At 41.0% G+C, this 19,583-nt stretch overlaps 1 protein-coding gene and 2 long non-coding RNA genes across 3 annotated transcripts; 1 reads left to right on the top strand and 2 right to left on the bottom strand.

Moving 5' to 3' along the window:
- Positions 1–5,396: 5,396 nt before the first annotated feature.
- Positions 5,397–6,098, bottom strand: LOC133486961 (uncharacterized). The gene is made up of 2 exons (XR_009791170.1): positions 5,964–6,098; positions 5,397–5,873 (listed from the first exon to the last, which is right to left on the bottom strand). It is a non-coding gene; the product is annotated as an uncharacterized LOC133486961 (long non-coding RNA).
- Positions 5,869–9,869, top strand: LOC133486962 (uncharacterized). Its single transcript, XR_009791171.1, has 4 exons — positions 5,869–6,076; positions 7,905–8,030; positions 9,170–9,315; positions 9,393–9,869. It is a non-coding gene; the product is annotated as an uncharacterized LOC133486962 (long non-coding RNA).
- On the bottom strand, positions 7,273–18,986 carry umps (uridine monophosphate synthetase). Its single transcript, XM_061792844.1, has 10 exons — positions 18,722–18,986; positions 15,355–15,508; positions 15,154–15,278; positions 11,756–11,943; positions 11,570–11,667; positions 10,621–10,781; positions 10,404–10,521; positions 9,448–9,623; positions 8,474–8,588; positions 7,273–7,990 (listed from the first exon to the last, which is right to left on the bottom strand). The coding sequence occupies exons 1-10, from the start codon at positions 18,869–18,871 to the stop codon at positions 7,812–7,814; spliced, it is 1,464 nt and encodes a 487-aa protein (XP_061648828.1). The 5' UTR covers positions 18,872–18,986; the 3' UTR covers positions 7,273–7,811.
- Positions 18,987–19,583: the final 597 nt, after the last annotated feature.

Raw genomic sequence — 19,583 nt, 5'->3', positions numbered from 1 at the left:
TAATAAACATAAAGAAAATACTAATACATATAATACGTCCAATAATACTGTTGTACTGTAATATTGTACTACTAGTAGTGTAGATCATAATACTGCTAATTATAATATTCACAATACAAATGCTACCACTACTACAAATGTTAATATTACTAGTAAGTAATAATACAAAGAATAAGAATATTACTAATAGTAATTCTAATAATACAACTAAGATTAGTTGTGCAAAAACTGCTAATTTTATAAAACTAATGCTAATTCAACACTAATTTTACTATACGACTACTGCTGATATTACCAATACAATACTACTCAAAATAACAAAACAGCACTAATAATGCTAATACAGTACAGTACTACTACTAATACGAATACTACTAGTAATACTAAGACTATTACTACCACTAATGTATTTCAATTGTGGTTGACGTTTTGAATGAAAAAGACATACGTACACTGGAGCTAAAAAAAAAAAACGTCATTTTTGGTTGCACATGATTAAAATGTGGTAAACTGACATAATGTTCCTCTTTTTTCATTGAAAATATTCAAATACTATATGTTATTATATGTTCGAATTAAATACATTCTATGTACTTTTTTTTAGTTTACAAGGACATATTGTATTACCAAATGTACTGCAATGACAGTAAAACAATATATCTGACGATATAAACGATCATAAATAGTGCAATGTGTATTTTCTATTCCATCAATGTTTGCCCAAATAACATTGCAAACTGATATTTGAGGTCCGACGATACTGGATGTATTCATAAATGCTAAATAAATTGAAAATGACCAATCCAAAATACACGGCCAGCGCGGCGCCCTACTCGAGTACTCCACCAGTCATCATTAGCTGAATTAAAGCAGCGTTGCGTTCATTTCAGCAGCTGCAAAAAAGCGACGAACTGGCCCACTCGGAGAGGGAACAAGCCTCGGGCATTTGCATGACTCTTTATTATCAGTAACTGTCAGAGGAAATAACACACACACACACACACGCACGTACACGCACACACACACACACACACACACGCATAGCCTGTGGGAACTACTCAGCAAACCATTTGGAGATAGTAGAACGCGGCAGTTTGGCAGGCTCCACAAATGCAATCATGTCACTGGTGTCCAGATACAGAAAGTCGAGACTTAATGCTGCTGAGACAAAAGGGAGCTCAACATCGAGCAGAGTTCACAAGGTGACTGCTGTCGGTCTACTGGGGGCCTTTATGGAGGTCGAGGCAATTCAGTGTATTCATCATGTGAATGATTGCACTCCGTTTGAATGGACCAAAGATGAGGGCAAAAGGTTTGAACAGGCTTTTGGTGAAAATTGAAGGATTACACATGTATTTTAGCCAAACGGGTAATATCTCCACCCAAAATGAGTCTCAAAATATTCTCATAGAAAATAGACCCAGGGCCATCACGTACACATCACACCCACAGAAATGAATACAGTTGAAACTCGAAAGTAGAATAGCTCATACTACTTTGGGATTGGGGGCAAAATCCTAAAGGGAAAATAATACACCTCTAAATGAAAGCGTTCAAACCGCTTGAGATTCTAGTTAAGGAAAGGAGTCATTTTCCGTCAGTGTTTTAGCACATTCAAAATTGTAAGACTCCTTAGACCAGTGATCCTCAAAATGTGGGACTAGTAGCACTTGATATGGAAAAGAATCAACTGCCTCACCATAGTACGGTTATATTTCACTTTTATTTGTCACAATACATTTGTATGTAATCTTTAGCAACTGTTTGTTTTTAAACTTTTATTAAGTTACAATTTTTATTTAACAATTATGTGCAGTGCAGGACTTTTTTTTTGGTAAATGTCCCTTTATTTAAGTGCGCTCGGATGCTCAAACTGTGCATAATACTGCAGTGGCTGCCGATAATATAATATTAAAAATACTTTTTATGAATAAAATCTCTTTCTTTCAGACCACTGCCTTAAGACCATATGGACCTTTGACCAGATTGTTTTTTGTTTTACAGTTACTTTTTTTTACACTTTTGTGTCAAGTAAGCAGTCTGAAAAAAAACATGTTCTATCGGGTTGAGATCAGGGCATTGACTCAGCCTTTGAAGAACATTCCATTTCCTTTCCTTCAAAATGGCTTGAGTTGTTTTTTGTTTCAGTATAGTTAGGATACTCAGTCTACTTGATGTTAGGAAATTAAGGATGTTTAGATGGATGTCTGGAGTGACTAGAAAAGACACAATGAGAAATGAATCGATCAGGGCGTTCGAATAATAGTAATAATAATAGAATTGGATGGAAATGGCTATTTTGTAGCATTTGGCTGAATGGGAGCATATATAATTCAGTGAATGTCATCATATTGTCTAATGTATGTTGATATGAGGGGAGGAGCATCATTTAGTCAGGCCAAAGGCTTGCCTAATAGAAAAAAAAGTTCATACGTACAGTAACTGTGGCTGAAAAGCGAAGTGTGCATTGTCTCCGTCACCCAAATGTAAAAGCGCAGTCAATGAATTGGTTGATCGTTGCCAAGAGCCTCTCAAATATCCACACGCTCCCTCTTCCTGACAATCTTGCATGTTGTTTGTGTTTCAATGAAGAATTATACAGTACACTGTTAGACATTCCTGTGAATTTTACAGTTATTTACAACATACCATACGGTCAAATATTTGTTTATGTTGCACTTTGTTTTCATGAAACCCTGACTGTGGGTTGTGTGTGATAAATTGGAATGTTTTCTGAATGTACTTGTGATTATTTGAACCAAAACAATGAGACATATTCGCAATAGTTGTTATTTATAGCTTATTAGTCATCCACGGATATTAGTCCACTATGGGTGAATGTGTCCCGTCAACAAAACCAGTTTGACATCCCTGCTCCAAGTTGTCCGTAGGTGTAAATATGCGTGTAAATGATTGTTTGTCTCTATGTGCCCTGCGATTGGGTGTACCAAAATCACCTGGGATAGGCTCCAGCTCACCTGCGGCCCTAATGAGGACAAAGCTGTACAAAATGGGTTGCTGGATGATTATGATGATTTTGTTACAACCTTATAAGGCCGCAGTGTTCCAGAATATGATTACAGTGTTCTGTTCAGCATTGGGAGTGGCCAAGCATCCACGTGGAAACAAAATAGCTGCAAGCTACTCCGGCTCCCGAAGCTGTTGGAGAGGGTGTCGCAGCAGCAGCAGGACCAGTTAGGACTGTCGGTCGGTTGCTAGTCGGCAAGGTAACCATGAAAGGTAACCAGGATACTGACGAGTGTGCTCTTTCCCTTCCGTTTATGTGTTCTGTTTAAACAAATATTGACTTGCCGAGGCAAATAAGCTTTCAGGTAAAGAATGACAGGGAAGATGGGCTTTCTAATGACGCCCCGCTTATGGTGATTAACTTTCATGAAGAAATTATCTTAACAAACGGGTTGGGACTTGCAGGTTGGGGGTTGTCCAGCCAATGGAAGTCATTGCTGCTGCTCTTCACAGCTGACTGGAGCAAGGCCAGTGCAAGCATGACTGTTCAACTGGTTTACACAAGTCACAAGTGAACTGAGCAGTAGTCCGTGGCTGAGCGAACGAAGCTTAAACGTTCGTTCCTATTCTGTACTGACCAGCGGTAGTGGAGTCCATCTTTTTTCAGCCCAGGCCGCTGGCAAAGGTGAAGCCTGTTCTTACACAGAAGCACTTTGAAACAGTAATCCGTGCCTTCCTCACATCTCGGCTTGATGACTGGAATGCGCTTTACTTTGGAGTCAGCCAGTCCTCCCTCAAACATCCCCAGTCGGTTCAAAATGCTGCCGCTCGCATCTTAACCGGAACACGTAAGAGTGAGCATGTACGTAACTCCAATTCTGGCCTGCCTCCACGGGCTGCTTGTGTGCACTTTAAAGTTCATTTTCAGAGTCTGCTTTTTTGTTTTCACATCTCGAAATGCTTTGGTGCCTCTCTGAGTGGCTCCATTCCTGCACTCCTGTCGTTGTAATTTTAGTCAAAATGCAAGCAATAAAGCAGCAAGTGTGAACAAATGTTCATTTTGTCTGATATATAATTGCCTTGCCGCCAATTTTTAAAACTATCGTTAGTATTAAACTTTTTTTTTTTGTTATTTCAAAGCCATGACTTTTAACCTGAGCTGCATGTTAGCATGATTACGGGTATTCCAACTTCCTTCAACCCGCCTTTCACCTGAACTCAGCTGGAATAGGCTCACTGTTTCCCCCCCCAAAAATGATAACTAAATGGGATGCTGTCACTTTACATTCCCGTTATGTCTTTACTTTGTCCAATTACAACTACATGAAGTAATAAAGACGAGCGGGAGTGAGGGATAACACCTCAAAATCAGTACAGAGTAAAAATTGACACTAGTGATGGCTGCATACTGCATCAGTCCAAACGATAGATGGCCTTAGCAGGTGTGTGCATGCGCGTGCGTAATGTTTAGTTAACCATTAACATATGCGGCCATTAAGTCCATCTCTCGGTTCCACGGCGCTCGCCTGCAGCCTCAGGTGATGACGTAGGAAGTGGACGGCAATGAAAAGGCCACCGGTGGGTGGAAAAAACACTGCAGCGCTTGGAAAATGATTATCCAAAAGGCGTGAAGGCTGAGGGGGGTTACAGAGGTTGGAAATGTCAACTTTTGCATATCATTTGCCAAGATAGACGATAGAGCAAATATTATATCGGGAGCAAGTGCACTCAAAGGTAGCAATTTCTGATTAAATGGATGTTCGATGAACATATTGATTAATGTAAATATTTACTGTCCTGTCTTGGCCTAATAGTATGAATGCCTAAGTCTATGTTTTTATCTTTATTTTTGGGTGGGGGGGCGGGGGTGGACACAACAACTCCAACAAACTAGTCACCTCAATCGGTTTAACATGACCTGGATGACTGAGAATCTACACAGACATCAAGAAACAACAAACAAAATTTCAAGCAGAGTTGTATTTTTTATTATTATTAATATTTTGACAGTAAGTTCAAAACTGCGCAATAGGCGAGTATGCTATGAGGCTAACGATTTGGTGGATTTTTTAACTGTAAAAATCTTGATGAACTTTCTTCCATCCATCCCTTTTGGGGTCACAGGTGAGCTGGATCCTACATTGCTGACATCTGGCGAGAGGCGGTGTACACCCTGGACTGGTTGTGGTCATACTCACATTTACATTTGTCTATGGACAGTTTAGTCTTTTTAAATTATTATTATTTTTTTTGATAGCGGGACAAAGTCATAGTACGCCCACACATGCCTGGGTAGAATCGTGCTGCCTTTATGAACTTCCTTCCTAACAAATAAAGACCCAGTAAACACCTGTTTCTTGCCAGCATGATGAGTGCACTGTTTGAAACACACACACACACAAAACATTTCATTTTGCCAGTCAGAAAAATGCATTTCTATTTTCTTTTGTTTATTAGCACCTTGTCATCGTACACATTTGGATGGGTACACGTTAGAGCATGCAAATTAGGTGACATTCTCCAAGGCATTTGAAAGACATTTCGCTGCTGTTCTCGTGACATCATGCAAAACAATTGTCCCCGGGGATGCCAGCAGCAACTCGTTTTGCAGCTCGTGGATTAACAGTGTTTATTCAGTGACGCAACAAAGTCCTTTCTTGACAAAAAAAAAAAAAAAAAAAAGGCAAACGTTGCGTCTCCAGTCGTCAAGCCGTACCTGCATAACGCGAGCCGAACGAACAAAACTTCACCTTCAGGTATTGTACGTGGGGCTCAGCGTGAAGCAAATACGGACGCTTGTGGGGGTGGGGGCAGTCCCCAGTGGGACGTGGCGTCACTGCAAGTGCGCTGCAGGGACGCCCTCCCGACAGCTGGCTGGCGTCTCTCTGCGCACCGCGCTGGACCCTCTGGAGCCGGGACACATTTGGCCAAGTAAGAAGCAAGGAGAGGGGGAAAAAAAGTGCGAGGAATAAGGCAACATCAGCAATACGACTTACCTTTTGGTAGATGAAGAGGACGCAAGGCCGTGACCAGGAGGATGATGACGCTGTTGCACTCGGCCTAGTTTGGTTTCACCTTTTTCCGCGCACTGAACACATGCCAGGAACAGGTACGAGCTTTTATACTTCTACTCTCTCTCCCTCTCTCTCTCTTTCTCTCCTCCCCTCACGAGGGATGAAAAGCAGACAAGCTCCTCGGGCAGACACCTGTCGCACGGTGCGTTGCTCTGATCCAATATTGACACGAAGGGGGAGGGGGTGGGAAGGGAGGGTTTTTTGAAGTAACACACACACTAATAGAGTCATCGCTCTCCACTGTGCCAGGCAACGTGTGTGTGTGTGTGTGACCTTTGTCCCCATCCAAACGTTTCATTGGAGTAAAACACTAATGGAGAAATACCTTCCCCCCCACTTGATTTAAATTTATATTGTGATTATTTTGTATGATTTGTGTATAAGTTGAATAAATTGTTTCCCCTATGCCTGATTGAGTCCCTTGCTATGTGACGTAGTGTTATTATTATTATTTTTGGGGGTCTGAAATTTCATGCTACTATCTTGGCCGCGCCTCTCTTGCGTATCTCCAATCTCAAGGAGTACCACCTCTTTAAATAAAGGTTACATCAAATATTTTTAAAAGCCAGCTGCATAAGACAAATTACGATGAGAAACTTGAAGTGTCAGAAGTCTAAAGTTTAAAATAAAACACGAATTAAAGCATAATATATTTTAATGAAAATTTGATGCAAAATAAAAGTTATTTTAAGCACATAGATACACCAACACACCTTCATTCTCTTGCTAATCTACTGACTTCTTACTACCTACCTAGTTTGACCTTAGATTGTGAAAAAAATATATACATTTAATGCTTTCCGGAAAATGTTTAATTCATTGTGCTTTGTGTGGCGCCCTAGTGGTTAACACAGCTGCTTCACATTTCCAAGGTTGAGAGTTTGAATCTCAGCTCAGACCTCGTCATGCTCCGTAGGTTTTCTCTCGCTTCCACGTTCCAAAAACGTACGTTAGCGTCATCGAAAATTGTCTGTGTGGTGACCAGTTCAGGGCGTACCTCGCTTTGCGCCCAGTCAGCTGCGATAGACTCCAGCTCACCCACCACCCGAATAAGAACAAGCGCTACAGAAAATGGATGGATGATGTGCTTCCCGTTGTGACGTCACATCGGGATCTACTGTATTCCGCGCTCGTTGCGCACAAAGTCAGCCGTGTGCTGCTACGCTTTCAGTGACCCTCAAGATAAGTCTATAAAAACTTAAATGCTATCGTCAGGGAGGATACCTGCGCGTTTTAATCAACTGTTTTTAATTTAATACTGACAATGTGAAAAGCTGACAGATCAGACAAAACGATAACATTTATAGGAGTACATTTCCCTCATCTAATTCAGAGTAATCGGTGACTATATTTGGATCTCTTTGACTGGTAAATGATTGGAGCTGGCTCAAATATATATGTTACAACAAATATGCAAACCTCATTATTTTTGATTAAGCAAAGACAATTGTGCATGTAAAGTGTTCCCTCAGTACATACAGTATGTCAAAAAAAAATAAAAATAAACAGCACAATTAATAAAACTAATGCTATATGTAAGGAAAAAGAAAAAATATCAGTTCAAAGAAATACTGAAAAAGTAGTGAAACTTAAATGTAGCAAAAACGAGGAGATTTAGAATTGCAGCTTTTAGCAAATAACTAGTTCTGTGCAATTACCACCAATGTTGATTGTAGGAAGTTGATGTGTATTTGAATCTGTGATTTGCTGATACAAACAAACTTCCAAAAAATAATATTAAATCCAGGTCCAAATGTTTCTGTTGAGCTCCTATTGGCCACTCTGCCCCATCCGCCGCGTGTACGCCTCCCAGCCCGACTTCCTGTAAGCCTCGGCAGCGTCCAACCTATCTGTCGCTTCCAGGATCCCGCGTCCAACAATGATGACATCAGAGCCCTTGTTGTAGATGACTTCCTCCGGAGTGGTGTACTGCTGGCCCAACACGTCACCTGTGGGAGGTGGGGGGAGAGAGAGATCAAGAAGAGATGGGTGAGCTGGGCACAGAATCACAATTCATTTTTTGGACCACAGCACCACCTTATGTTTAACAGCAATCACTACATCAGCTCAGATAAGGCAAGAGCGACAATGTAAAGTCGGCAGTGTGCGGCTCACTCGTACAACTGTGTAAATTCCGCTCAAAGTAACTCAACACACATATTAGTATGTAAACCACTGGCAGTACATCCCAAAGTGAAAACACAAAAACGTCGGAAGGACGAACGCTCGAAGTTCAACTGTGTGATTGAAAATAACAACACACAAATTGTTCAATAAACCACTGACAACAAAAGTGAGTACACCCTTAAGTGAAAATGCATGAAAAAGTCTCAAGGATTCATGCCCGAAATTGAACAATGTAAAATTATTTACCACAAACATTTCTAAACCACTGAAAACAGAAGTGAGTACACCCTTAAGTGAAAACGAACCTCCAGCCTGCATTTGTACCCCAGGGGTCATGTGGATGAACTCGGGCCGCTTAGTGATCTTCGAACCGCAGATAAAGCCAATGACAAAGGGGGAATGCTCCTCAGCCATTTTCACCTGTAAAGACACACGTGAGAGCTGCACTCACGTGACAATGGCGCGCTCCTACAAAAACATGGAACACTTTAAAATGGGACATACTATGGAAATGTGACTTTTTAATTATTTTTTAGATATTTTTTTACACAAATAGTTGGGTCTGTGTGTTGCCTGTCCACCCATCAAGAGTAATGACTTAATTAAACAGGTTTTGTCATACTTTTTTTTTTTTTGCTTCAATTCAATGGCCATTGGGCTGCTCCTTCTGGTGTGTCCGCCTTGGCCACCTGGGGGGCAGTATAGTACAGTCATGACGCTATGGGGGACTGTTATACATCTTCAGTAATATTAGTTGTTCTTCGTAGAGGATAAAGAACACATGCCTGTGTATTGTTATATTATTTGACTACAAGTGTTGCACCACCAAATATCAGTTGATTAAAGGGTTATAACTTATAATACCACAATACAAATGCGATTCATCAGCTCTTCTATGGCATTTTGCATTGTTTGTTAGCATTAAGCTAAATAGACGATCAAGGCACAGCTATGTGGTTGTTTTAAATACACAATGTGTAATTCTCTTTTTTTATGTTCAGTTTGACAGGAAACTTTAACTGGGAGCGGCAATAAACAGCGTGAAGCCTCTTTTTTGACCAAATGTTTGTCGTTTGTTTGAGTTGCGTTCACTGCCACCATACAGCTCTCAGGTCCCTCTCATCTCAAGGCACCACTGTACTCGAGGGTAATCAGTTGAACATTTAAAAATAAGAAGTATTGAAATTTTTTCGTAACTATGTGTCCATTCTTGCTTCTCCACAGATGCCACACACTTTGCCGTCAGTGTTTGGACAACTCCTGAGCGAACGATGCTTACCACAGCCTTGGTGTACTCCCCAGTCGCCAGTGAGCCCTGCGAGCTCATCTGCGCAATGAGCAGACAGCCTCGGCCCAGAGGTCTTCCGACAGAAGCCAGGCCGCTCACGACGCCGGGTCCCGGCACCGCATGAGCGTTCACTATGTGAGCCCACGACGAGATCTGGTACAAACCACCTGCGGGACATAAAATAATAATAAAGAGGATATACTGTAAAAAATAAAACACTTTAAAAAGTCTACAGACGAGTGAGTGGTTGGGGCCCACTGCGAATTAGGTCCAAAGGCTGTTTGCAACCAAAGGGAGGAGCATGACTAAATTATTTCAACGTTTGAAACAAACACAGTTTGGGACAAATGCTACAATGAAACCTGAACCTTCAGACGTCTGCTGGAAAGCAAATAAAGAAACAATGAAGTCTACTAGAACATCTGAAGTTTATTTGGGGTTAATCAGAGGCACTTTAAATGGTGACTCACTTAACGTGTTTGTACGATATTATCTCAGTTATTTGCCCATCCATTTTTCCCTGTCAAAAAAACTGAAAAAAATATATTCAAATTAAGTTTAACAGGCCTGTGTGGAGTTTGCATGTTCTCCCCATACCTGCATGGGTTTTCTCTGGGCACTCCGGTTTCCTCCCACATCCCAAAAACATGCATGGTAGGTTGATTGAAGACTCTAAATTGCCCGTAGGTGTGAATGTGAGTGCGAATGGTCTTTTGTTAATATGTGCCCTGCGATTGGCTGGCAACCAGTTCAGGGTATGCCCCGCCTCCTGCCCGATGACAGCTGGGATAGGTTCCAGCGCTCCCGCGACCCTTGTGGGGATAAGCGGCTCAGATAATGGATGGAAGGTTATACTGTAGGTCACATAAAAGGTGTAGCAAGGTCTTAAATGAATGATCTTGGTCTCATTTTTTATGCCATAAAACCCTGGAATTTGAACTTCTCACCTTCATATTGATGCTTGACCGTATTCCCAATGTCAGCAAACTTGCGATCCTCAAAGATGAGGAAGTTGTGCTTCTCAGCGACATCCTGCAGCTTCTTGCTGAAGGCCTTAGTGTAGTCCTGTCCCGACACACCACAAATAGCTCATTATTTTCTTTGGGTTTTTTTTTTGGGTAAGGGGGGGGGGCAAATTCTTCCTGGAGAGATTTTGGTGACGACCTTTAATATATCCACGTGGGTCTTTAGTAAGCAAATCTTGGGACCGAGAGTGTCTGCCAGCTGGAGCAGCTCCTCACTGCTCGTGACGTCCGCAGACACACAAAGGTTGCACTGCTTTTCCGCCATGACTGTCAGCAGCTTTGACACCAGAGGATGAACATCTGCGGAAAAGACAATCATCAAAGTAAAATACCAAAATGAAACAAACAATATTTGGGATAGACTGATATTTTTTTCCAGCGCCAATACCAATGCAGATGTTTTGTTGTCAAGATAATATGATGATACAAACTCCAACACTTAACGTTGTTGAAATGCCTTCAAGCATATTTAAACACATTTTCGGATTTTTTTTTCCCGATTCACAATTACTATTTTTTTTAAATCTTTGACAATAGACATCTTTGTTTTAAAATTGACAAAAAGTGCAGGGTGCTTCCCTAAAGTTTACCCTAATGTTTAAATTGATCATTGGAATAATTTTTTTTTTTTTTTAAAGCCCATTATTGGCGGCAATAATTGGCCCAGCCAATAATCGGTCAATCCCTAAACAATACACGGCTACCGTGTGGCTTAAGTGAGAACACACATACCAATTATCGGGCTTACTTTCACCTCAATTTCCCCCACCGGTGTGTAGTGAGCTAAAATGGATATTTATTCTATCCCCCGTGCCTGTCCCTGTGTCTATCCACTGTACATGCAAATTGTAACAGCAAAGTAGACTACACGGGCAATAAGGAGCTGCATTGCAAGAGGAGCAGAAACATTCTTCCCCAATGTGAAGTTATAGGAACATGCCCCCCAAAATCTAACTGGAATGGAACCCCTTGTTAGTGTAATCTCTATTTCTCCTATCCTTTCCTGTTTTACTAGGACAAAGTGACTGCGGTGAAGAAGGCCATTAAAACAAGAAAGCTAGCATTTTGCACTGCACTGTGTGTCATACCTGGTAGTTTGGCTCTTGCTTCATAGCTCAGCTCCAGGTTGCGTTCCACACATTGCTTCTTACATGCCGGGACGTCATCGCCATTCTTCTCCTTGGGTCTGGCAAACAGCACATTTACAGTGAATTGCTACAAATACTGTTCGCCAATGGATGGAGAAAAGTGAAGCAATTGCAATCTTACTGTACCTGAACGTGTTATTATCCACAATGAACTTGTGTACTCTCTGGGCCGTGCACGCGTCGATGCGTTCGGAAGCCTTGAGCACATCAAGCAGCTTGAACATGGAGATGATCGGATGCAGCCTGATGCCCTTGGAAGCCAGCATGTCCACTGCGCCTTGCTCTCTATCCATCAGCACAATGGCATCTGTCACCTTTCACACACAAACATCTGATTACGGAATTATACCCATTCATTTGTATTAGGAACAGACTGTCCGAGATTCGGCATTTTGATGCACCTTGGCATCAGTCTTTTTTTTTTTTTTTTTTTTTTTATAAAATCTGCCGGTCAATGAGAGATCAATTTCAAACTGGGTAAACTTCAGGGAACTATTTTTTTTTATTCATTCATTCGTTCATTTAAATGGTCCGTTAACTTTGAGAGTTGGTGCTGAGCCTGGGAACTCCCTGCACTTTTTGTTTTTGTTTGAACAACCATAGACATTCACTGTCGTGGCACGTCATTTGAGCGAAGAGCCCCCGATCAAGCGCCGTTACCCCAACGACCGTGACAATCTACCACTGCCGATCTGGTGTCTGGGACACCTCACGACCACGACACAGAAAGCCTGACATGTCAGACTTTTTCTTGTTTAGTGTGCATAGTGTGACATGTCCTTTGTGGTCCTGCGATTGTTCCTAAACATTGACCAATACAGTAATGTGACGGAGCGTCCAAACGCCCGTGACTCCCTGACCCGCGCACGCTCTCTCTTTTCCACAGAGTGTGGATGTCGGGAGCGTACGCCATGCGCTCGTTGCTTCTGTGGGCCAATCTCAGGCTAACGCTGTGGTTTCCACACCCGTGTCCCACGGTCCTGCATGCCGACAAACTGTTTCCCTGTTGCCTGGCCTCTTTCTTCTTGTCTCGGAATCCCAAAGACCTGTGCCGTCGGACCGGGATCTTGGTGACAGTATGCGAGTCAACAATTTAACAAAAATGATGAGCCTTATGTGAAGATTTATTTATTTCCAACAACTACTAAATAGAATCATTTATTTAAAATGGGTAAATTATTGTGTACATGCTAGATGCACGGTGTTGATGCTTTATGACTCGGTTTCAAAAGCTTTCCTGCTATCGTGTGGCATCTAAACAAATTACAAACCCCTTTTACGGGGCATTGTCCTTTAGTTTTGCTATTTGCGGCAAGAGTCAGTCCCTATCCCCAAAGAATAGCGGGGTTCACTGTACATAGTAATGCATTGTTATTGGTTTTAAATTGCTATACTTTTGCCAAATGATTTGTTCCTGTTGTCTTTTAATAATTCCTTTTTCTCTCTCTTTGCCCATCACTGGATTTCAACACAGACAACAACAGAGGAGAACACCAGTTTATTTTTACAAATTCACTCATACTTCAAAACGACTGTAATTACCCCCCACCCCCCCAAATTGTCAAGTCAATACTGCGCATTATACATAGGTATAGAGTAAAATGAAAAACATGCACACTTTCATTCCAATATGCCACCGTCACCTAGAGGTTATGAGAAAGGCGTACACTTTCATTCTAATATGCCACTGCCACCAAGAGGTTATAAAAAAAGTTGTACACTTTTATTCTAGTATGCCACGCCACCTATAGGTTATGAAAAAAGTGTGGCTACACTTTCATTCCAATATGAGTTTACATACCCAGGCAGAATTTATTAAGTATTGTATTTTTAAATATGACTGATGACTGAACAACAACCATCATTAATTATGTTAAATGACAATGCTTTTCTGAAATGCTTGACTCCCATTAAAATGTGTTTCGCCTGCTCCTTCATGTTTTCTTTAAAGAACTGTACACATCTTACAAATTCTACCTGGGTAATCAGAATCATCTTTATTTTGCCAAGTATGTCCAAAAAACAAGGAATTTGTCTTCGGTAGTTGGAGCCACTCCAGTACGACAACAGTCAACTGACAGAGAATACTTTGGAGACATAAAGACATTGAGAAAAACAGTCACTGAGCAAAAAAAGGTTGCTCGTAATCTGGTAATGCCCGGTAAATATATATATATTTTTTTGTGCAAAAAGAGTCCTCTAGGAATTAGAGCAGTTTGAATGATTAATATAGCAATAGTCCGGTGCAATAACCATTGTGCAAAGGGCACCGGGACTTCAAGGAATGTATGCAGTTTAAAGTAACTAGTTGTGCGATAATCTGGGACAATGTCGATTGTGCAAATGTTGCAGATACTCCTCAATCAGTGTGCAAGTGGTGCAGATACTACTCCGGCACGAGTGGCCAGTATTGGTCATCAACATATATGCAAATAGTGCAGCTTCGCTTGACTACTACAGTGAGTGCACAGGTAATGTATATAAAAGTAGGGCTGTGAATTTCAAAATAAGAGACAGATGTGTAAGTTACCCATGCCATTGGCATTAACACAGCTCCATACCATCACAGATGCTGGCTTTTGAACTTTGCGTCCATAACAGTCCGGGTGGTTCTTTTCCCCTTTGGCCCGGAGGACACGAATTCCACAATTTCCAAAAACAATTTGAAATGTGGACTCGTCGGACCACAGAACACTTTTCCACTTTGCATCAGTCCATCTTAGATGAGCTCGGCCCAGAGAAGCCGGCGGCGTTTCTGGGTGTTGTTGATAAATGGCTTTTGCTTTGCATAGTAGAGTTTCAAATTGCACTTACGGATGTTCCTGAGCCCATGTGGTGATATCCTTTACACATTGATGTCGGTTTTTGATGAAGTGCCGCCTGAGGGATTCAATGTTGCTTTTCGGCCTTGCCGCTTACATGCAGTGATTGCTCCAGATTCTCTGAACCTTTTGATGATATTATGGCCCGTAGATGATGAAATCCCTAAATTCCATGCAATTGTACGTTGAGAAACTTTCTCCTTAAACTGTTCGACTATTTTCTCACGCACTTGTACACAAAGAGGTGAACCTCGCCCCATCTTTGTTTGTGAATGACTGAGTATTTCAGGGAAGCTCCTTTTATACCCAATCATGGCACCCACCTGTTCCCAATTAGCCTGTTCACCTGTGGGATGTTCCAAACAGGTGTTTGATGAGCATTCCTCAACTTTCTCAGTCTCTTTTGCCACCTGTCCCAGCTTTTTTGGAACGTGTTGCAGCCATAAAATTCTAGTTTAATGATTATTTGCTGAAAACAATAAAGTTGATCAGTTTGAACATTAAATCTTCTCTTTGTAGTGTATTCAATTAAATATATGTCGAACATGATTTGCAAATCATTGTATTCTGTTTTCATTTATGTTTAACACAACGTCCCAACTTCATTGGAATTGGGATTGTACATGGGTGTGCATTATACACAATAAATTACGGTATGCTGTCAAACAAGACCGGTTTGTCGAAGACTAAGTCCTACTGCACCTTCAGTCCTTCTTTGTACATCACTTCAGCAGTTTCCAAAATGCTAGACCCGCTGGTCACAGTGTCTTCAATGATGAGGCACGTATCTCCCTCTTTAAAAGAGCCCTCCACCAGACGCTTGGTTCCTAACCAAGAGAGAACATTTGGCCTTTTTATTTTGCACATTCTAATGAGACCAAGTATGAAAAACATGACTCCTACCATAGTCTTTGGCCTCCTTCCGCCTGATGAGCATGGGCAGCTCGTGTGTGGAGCAGATAATGGTGGCTATGGGCAAGGCCGTGTACGGAACACCACACACCAAGTCAAACTGAAGACCCTCATCCTGAGCTCTCTGGTAAATGAGCTTTGACACCTGTAAATGTGAATGGCTGTTATATGAATAAAATTTACTTGGCTTAAACAAATAAGAGCAGTTGGCGCAACAACAGTGGCAATAATGTAAGTATGGTGGCTTTCGGAAACAAACATTTAAAGGGAACATATAATGGAAAAATGTTGGGCAAGTCTCTGGAGTGCCACTCCACCCATCAAGTGTGAAATTAAACAACCATATAAATCTCTGAAAATGTGCCTGTGGGCGACTTAAAAATTTTGCCAAGCTGTGACATCAATTAGCCAGTGGTCGCCATCCATTTTCAGTCTGGGAAAGGTGGGGTTCCAGAAGTCTCCATAACACCATAAAATGTTACCAGACGTATTGCTACAAAAAAAAATAATTTAAAAATCATTAAATATAGCAACAATTTTTAAAAGTGGGCACCACCGAGTAGTATTGGCTCTATGGTGCCTCAGTAAACGTGAAATATGAATTGTCCACACATTCCTAAGTACCAGACGTTTTTCTGTCAAGAGGCCTGAAATCAGGTCATTAAAATTTCTTGAGCTTATGTACATCACTAGCAATGATCGCTGACTTCCCTTTCCGCTTCCGAGCCAGCACTGTCAACATAAACACGTGTGCTCTCACAAGTGGGTCTTCTACACAGAGGCAACCAATCAGAGAAAAGGGGGCAGTGTTAGCCAAATATGGACAAAGAGGATGCAAAACTGGGTCAAACAGAAGTAGCTGTCAGAGGGGCCTTTTCTGAACACTCGTATGACAAAACCAAGGTTTTCCATCCATCCATCTTCTCTACCACTTATCCTCACTAGCGTCACGGCCATGCTGGAGCCTATCCCAGCTATCTTCGGCCGAGGGGCGGGGTACACCCTGAACTGGTCGCCAGCCAATCTTTTGTTTTTTAAAATGAAATTAACGCTTTTATCCTAAGTCCATGTCAGAGAGTCATTCTATGGAGGTCTAATTAGCCAAATATGGGATCGTTCAGCACTTCCCTGGTTGTCATGGTAATGACAGACGAACTAAACAGAACGCCCTTCAAAACTGGCTGATTTCAAATATTTAGTGATCTGTAATTCTTTATTATTCGTGTATTTCGACCCAAGAATATTAGTGACCTTGTGTTTTGACTAATAGTATGTAGGACTGTCACTATCGTATATTTTTAGACTTGATTAGTCTATTGATTAATCGAAACCGAGTAAGGTTAAAAAAAAATAATTTTGGATTAAAGTGATTGCAATTTTTTTATGATTAGTTTATTAAACAATTATTATTCTTTCGTTGGCAGTTTTTAATGATTAAACAAAACTCCAAGACAACAATTAAACGATATCACACGAGAGAGGGAGTGATGTTGTACTCGCCAACCGTTTTGAAACTGAGAGCTACTCGTTGGGTACTAATTAATGCGAAGGGCTACTACTTTGATATACACTTGTGAGGCTGCTTCAGTATCAACTCCATGTCGATTAAGGGTTATTCATACTACTGCTGCAAATATCTTTTTTTTGGTAATAGATTAAACTGATGATTTTTTCCCCATAAAGTGATGATTCAGTCACTGGTGTGTTTGTTACCGGTCAGAAAATAGGGCCAAATGTTAATCGTTGTTTCCAAAGGCAAAGCAGATGTGGTAAAAGAAGACCGGAAATAATTTTATTTTCATCAAAAAATACTACTTATCGTATGTATGTTATTAAATGAATTGCAGTGTCTCTTTAATGAAAACGATGAGTGTTCGTCTGCGAAATCACGTCAAAACAGCTGTCCGCATCAACACTAGATAGGCCAGCACGATGTATTATTATAAGGACAAAATGGGGAAAAACGTGTTGGTGATCACCGTTGCTCAGCAGAGGACGTTGATTTCAGGTTTGCTTGAGGTATGTTCACTTACTTTTAATACGATACGGCTCGCAAGCAGGCAACAAAACGTTATGTAGCCTAGCAAGCTACTGCTAACACTGGCGGTTGGACGTAAACATGCCGCCGTTCTGTCGAATCATGCTCTAAAGTTTCGGTGTGGGTTAAGTAATTTAATTAAAAATAAACTAATTTAATTACAGTAAGTTAGCACCCATTATTTCTGTCATGTTGTAATGTTGGTTTGACCTGACTGATTACAATACACGATCTGACGAGAGCAGTGATTTCCAACCTTTATGGAGCCAAGGAACATATTTTACAATTGAAAAATATCACGGCACACCAACAAACAAAAATGTCACAAAAAGTGGATACATTAATTACTGTATTTACTTCCTGCCATCTCATAGAAGACCATTCATTTGTTCTGTCACTATGCCTCACTGGCATAAATAGAGGAACTTTGTTTATTGTAAATATTATATTTTGAGCAATTAAGTAGGCAAGTATATACAGTAAATGAACAGGTCATTTAAATAGACACAGTTGTCCATCTTGTAATCGGATCGGTGATCGGTTATCGTTTTTTTAAACTCTGTGATCGGCCCCAAAAATCCTGATCGTGTAAAGCCTAAATGAAAGTCGCTGGATGTTTGGTAGTCCGAGGGGCTGTAGGCACAGAATGGCAGCCACGCTTCCGTCAGATTGCCCCAGGACAGCTGTGGCTACACAAGTAGCTTACCACCACTGTGGATTGAATGAATAATGCATGAAATTGGAAAGCATCTTTGAGTGCCTAGAAAAGGGCTATATAAGTGTAATGCATTAATATTAGTTTTAAAAAGTAAGTCTTAATGTGGAGGCTACAATGGATTAATTACATTTCATTCAAGTCAATTGAGACGATTACCTTGGTTTAAGAACTTTTTGGGTTAGAAAGAAGGTGACGGAACAAATTAAGTTCGTAACCCGAGGTTCCACTGTAATTAATGTTGAGAGGTTGAATGAGGGACTGGGACAATTTTAAGTAAAACGCCACAAAGCGATTACTAGATTATCAAAATAGTTGTTGATGAATCGATTAATTTTGACACATTTAATATGATCTCTGTTAAAAAAAAAAAAAAAAAAAAAAAAAAAGTGTAAAAATCAGTTCATATCGAAATGAATTTGGATCACGTTCGTTGCTCGGAGACAACTTCGTTAGTGAAAACTGAAAGTGAACCCAGAACATCGTGATTAAAATACAAATAAATGCAAATTAGACTTCCATATAAACTGGGATTTAATATAAAACAGGCGTTGAATGAAGAGTAAAACTTTGGAACCCGCGTGGGGTGGCACGCACGTGTTTACCTGGTTCAAGAGCGCAGGGTGGGACACGAGCACCCTCAGGTCGATGTAAATGGGTGTCATCAAGCCGCTCTTGAGCTTATACTCCCCGAACTTCACCGCGTTCACGTCTTGCAGCTTCAAGATGAGCGTGTGCATGCAAATATTGGCCATGTCGTCGTCCTGGCTGAGTTGTGCCGCTGCAGCCAAGCTAGCGCAGGTCAACTCTACTTCCGCCAAGCTAGCGCAGACCAGGAGACGGCTGCTTCCGCTTCCAGGAACCTCAACGTAAAAGTCTCGTGCTCACATAAATGAGACGTTTTAACAACCTAACAGATTTTTTTTTAAAACGTTGGATGAAAAGTTATAGTTTGTTCTTACTGCTCCTATAGCGTGTAGTCTGAGTAGTACTCAGAGATGATTCTGAACAACACACCGGCACACAAATCAGTTGCAGTACCAAGACTGACCTATGGGTGGCAGCGTGGTGCCACAGTGTCGTCGGAGTTTGTAGTTGTGGTAATTAATAGTCGTTTGTATAGGTGCGTCTCAATAAATTATCATTAGAAAACGTCATGCAATGCTGTAGTTCAATTCAAAACTCATATATAGGTGTCCCCCGCCTCTGGCCCGCGACCCTACTGAGGATAAGCCATTCACAAAATGGATGGATGGATGGAACTGGCCTGAAAAGTTTTTTTCTTGGGCTGAATGAAACTGTACAATTTGTATTATTATTTTTTCATTTCTTTCCAATTTTCACTTTTGGAACTGCAATGCTGAAATCCAATGAACTCCCCTACAATATTCCAATTTATTGAGATGCACCTGTAGTAGTAGTAGTTTGAAGTAGAACTGGTAGTTTGCAGTTGTTGTAGTAGTAGTT

The sequence above is a fragment of the Phyllopteryx taeniolatus genome, chromosome 12 (genome assembly GCF_024500385.1).
Source record: "Phyllopteryx taeniolatus isolate TA_2022b chromosome 12, UOR_Ptae_1.2, whole genome shotgun sequence".
NCBI classification, from domain to species: domain Eukaryota; kingdom Metazoa; phylum Chordata; class Actinopteri; order Syngnathiformes; family Syngnathidae; genus Phyllopteryx; species Phyllopteryx taeniolatus.
This window is presented reverse-complemented; position numbering and strand designations above follow the sequence as displayed.

What these genes read in the sequence shown, in the direction of transcription:
- umps (XM_061792844.1), bottom strand. Translation starts at nt 18,871, where the DNA reads ATGGCCAATATTTGCATGCACACGCTCATCTTGAAGCTGCAAGACGTG. An exon ending in ACCCTGCGCTCTTGAACCAG is followed by an intron (nt 15,509 to 18,721) that starts GTAAACACGTGC and finishes TCACATTTACAG; the next exon opens with GTGTCAAAGCTCATTTACCA. An exon ending in GAAGGAGGCCAAAGACTATG is followed by an intron (nt 15,279 to 15,354) that starts GTAGGAGTCATG and finishes TCTCTTGGTTAG; the next exon opens with GAACCAAGCGTCTGGTGGAG.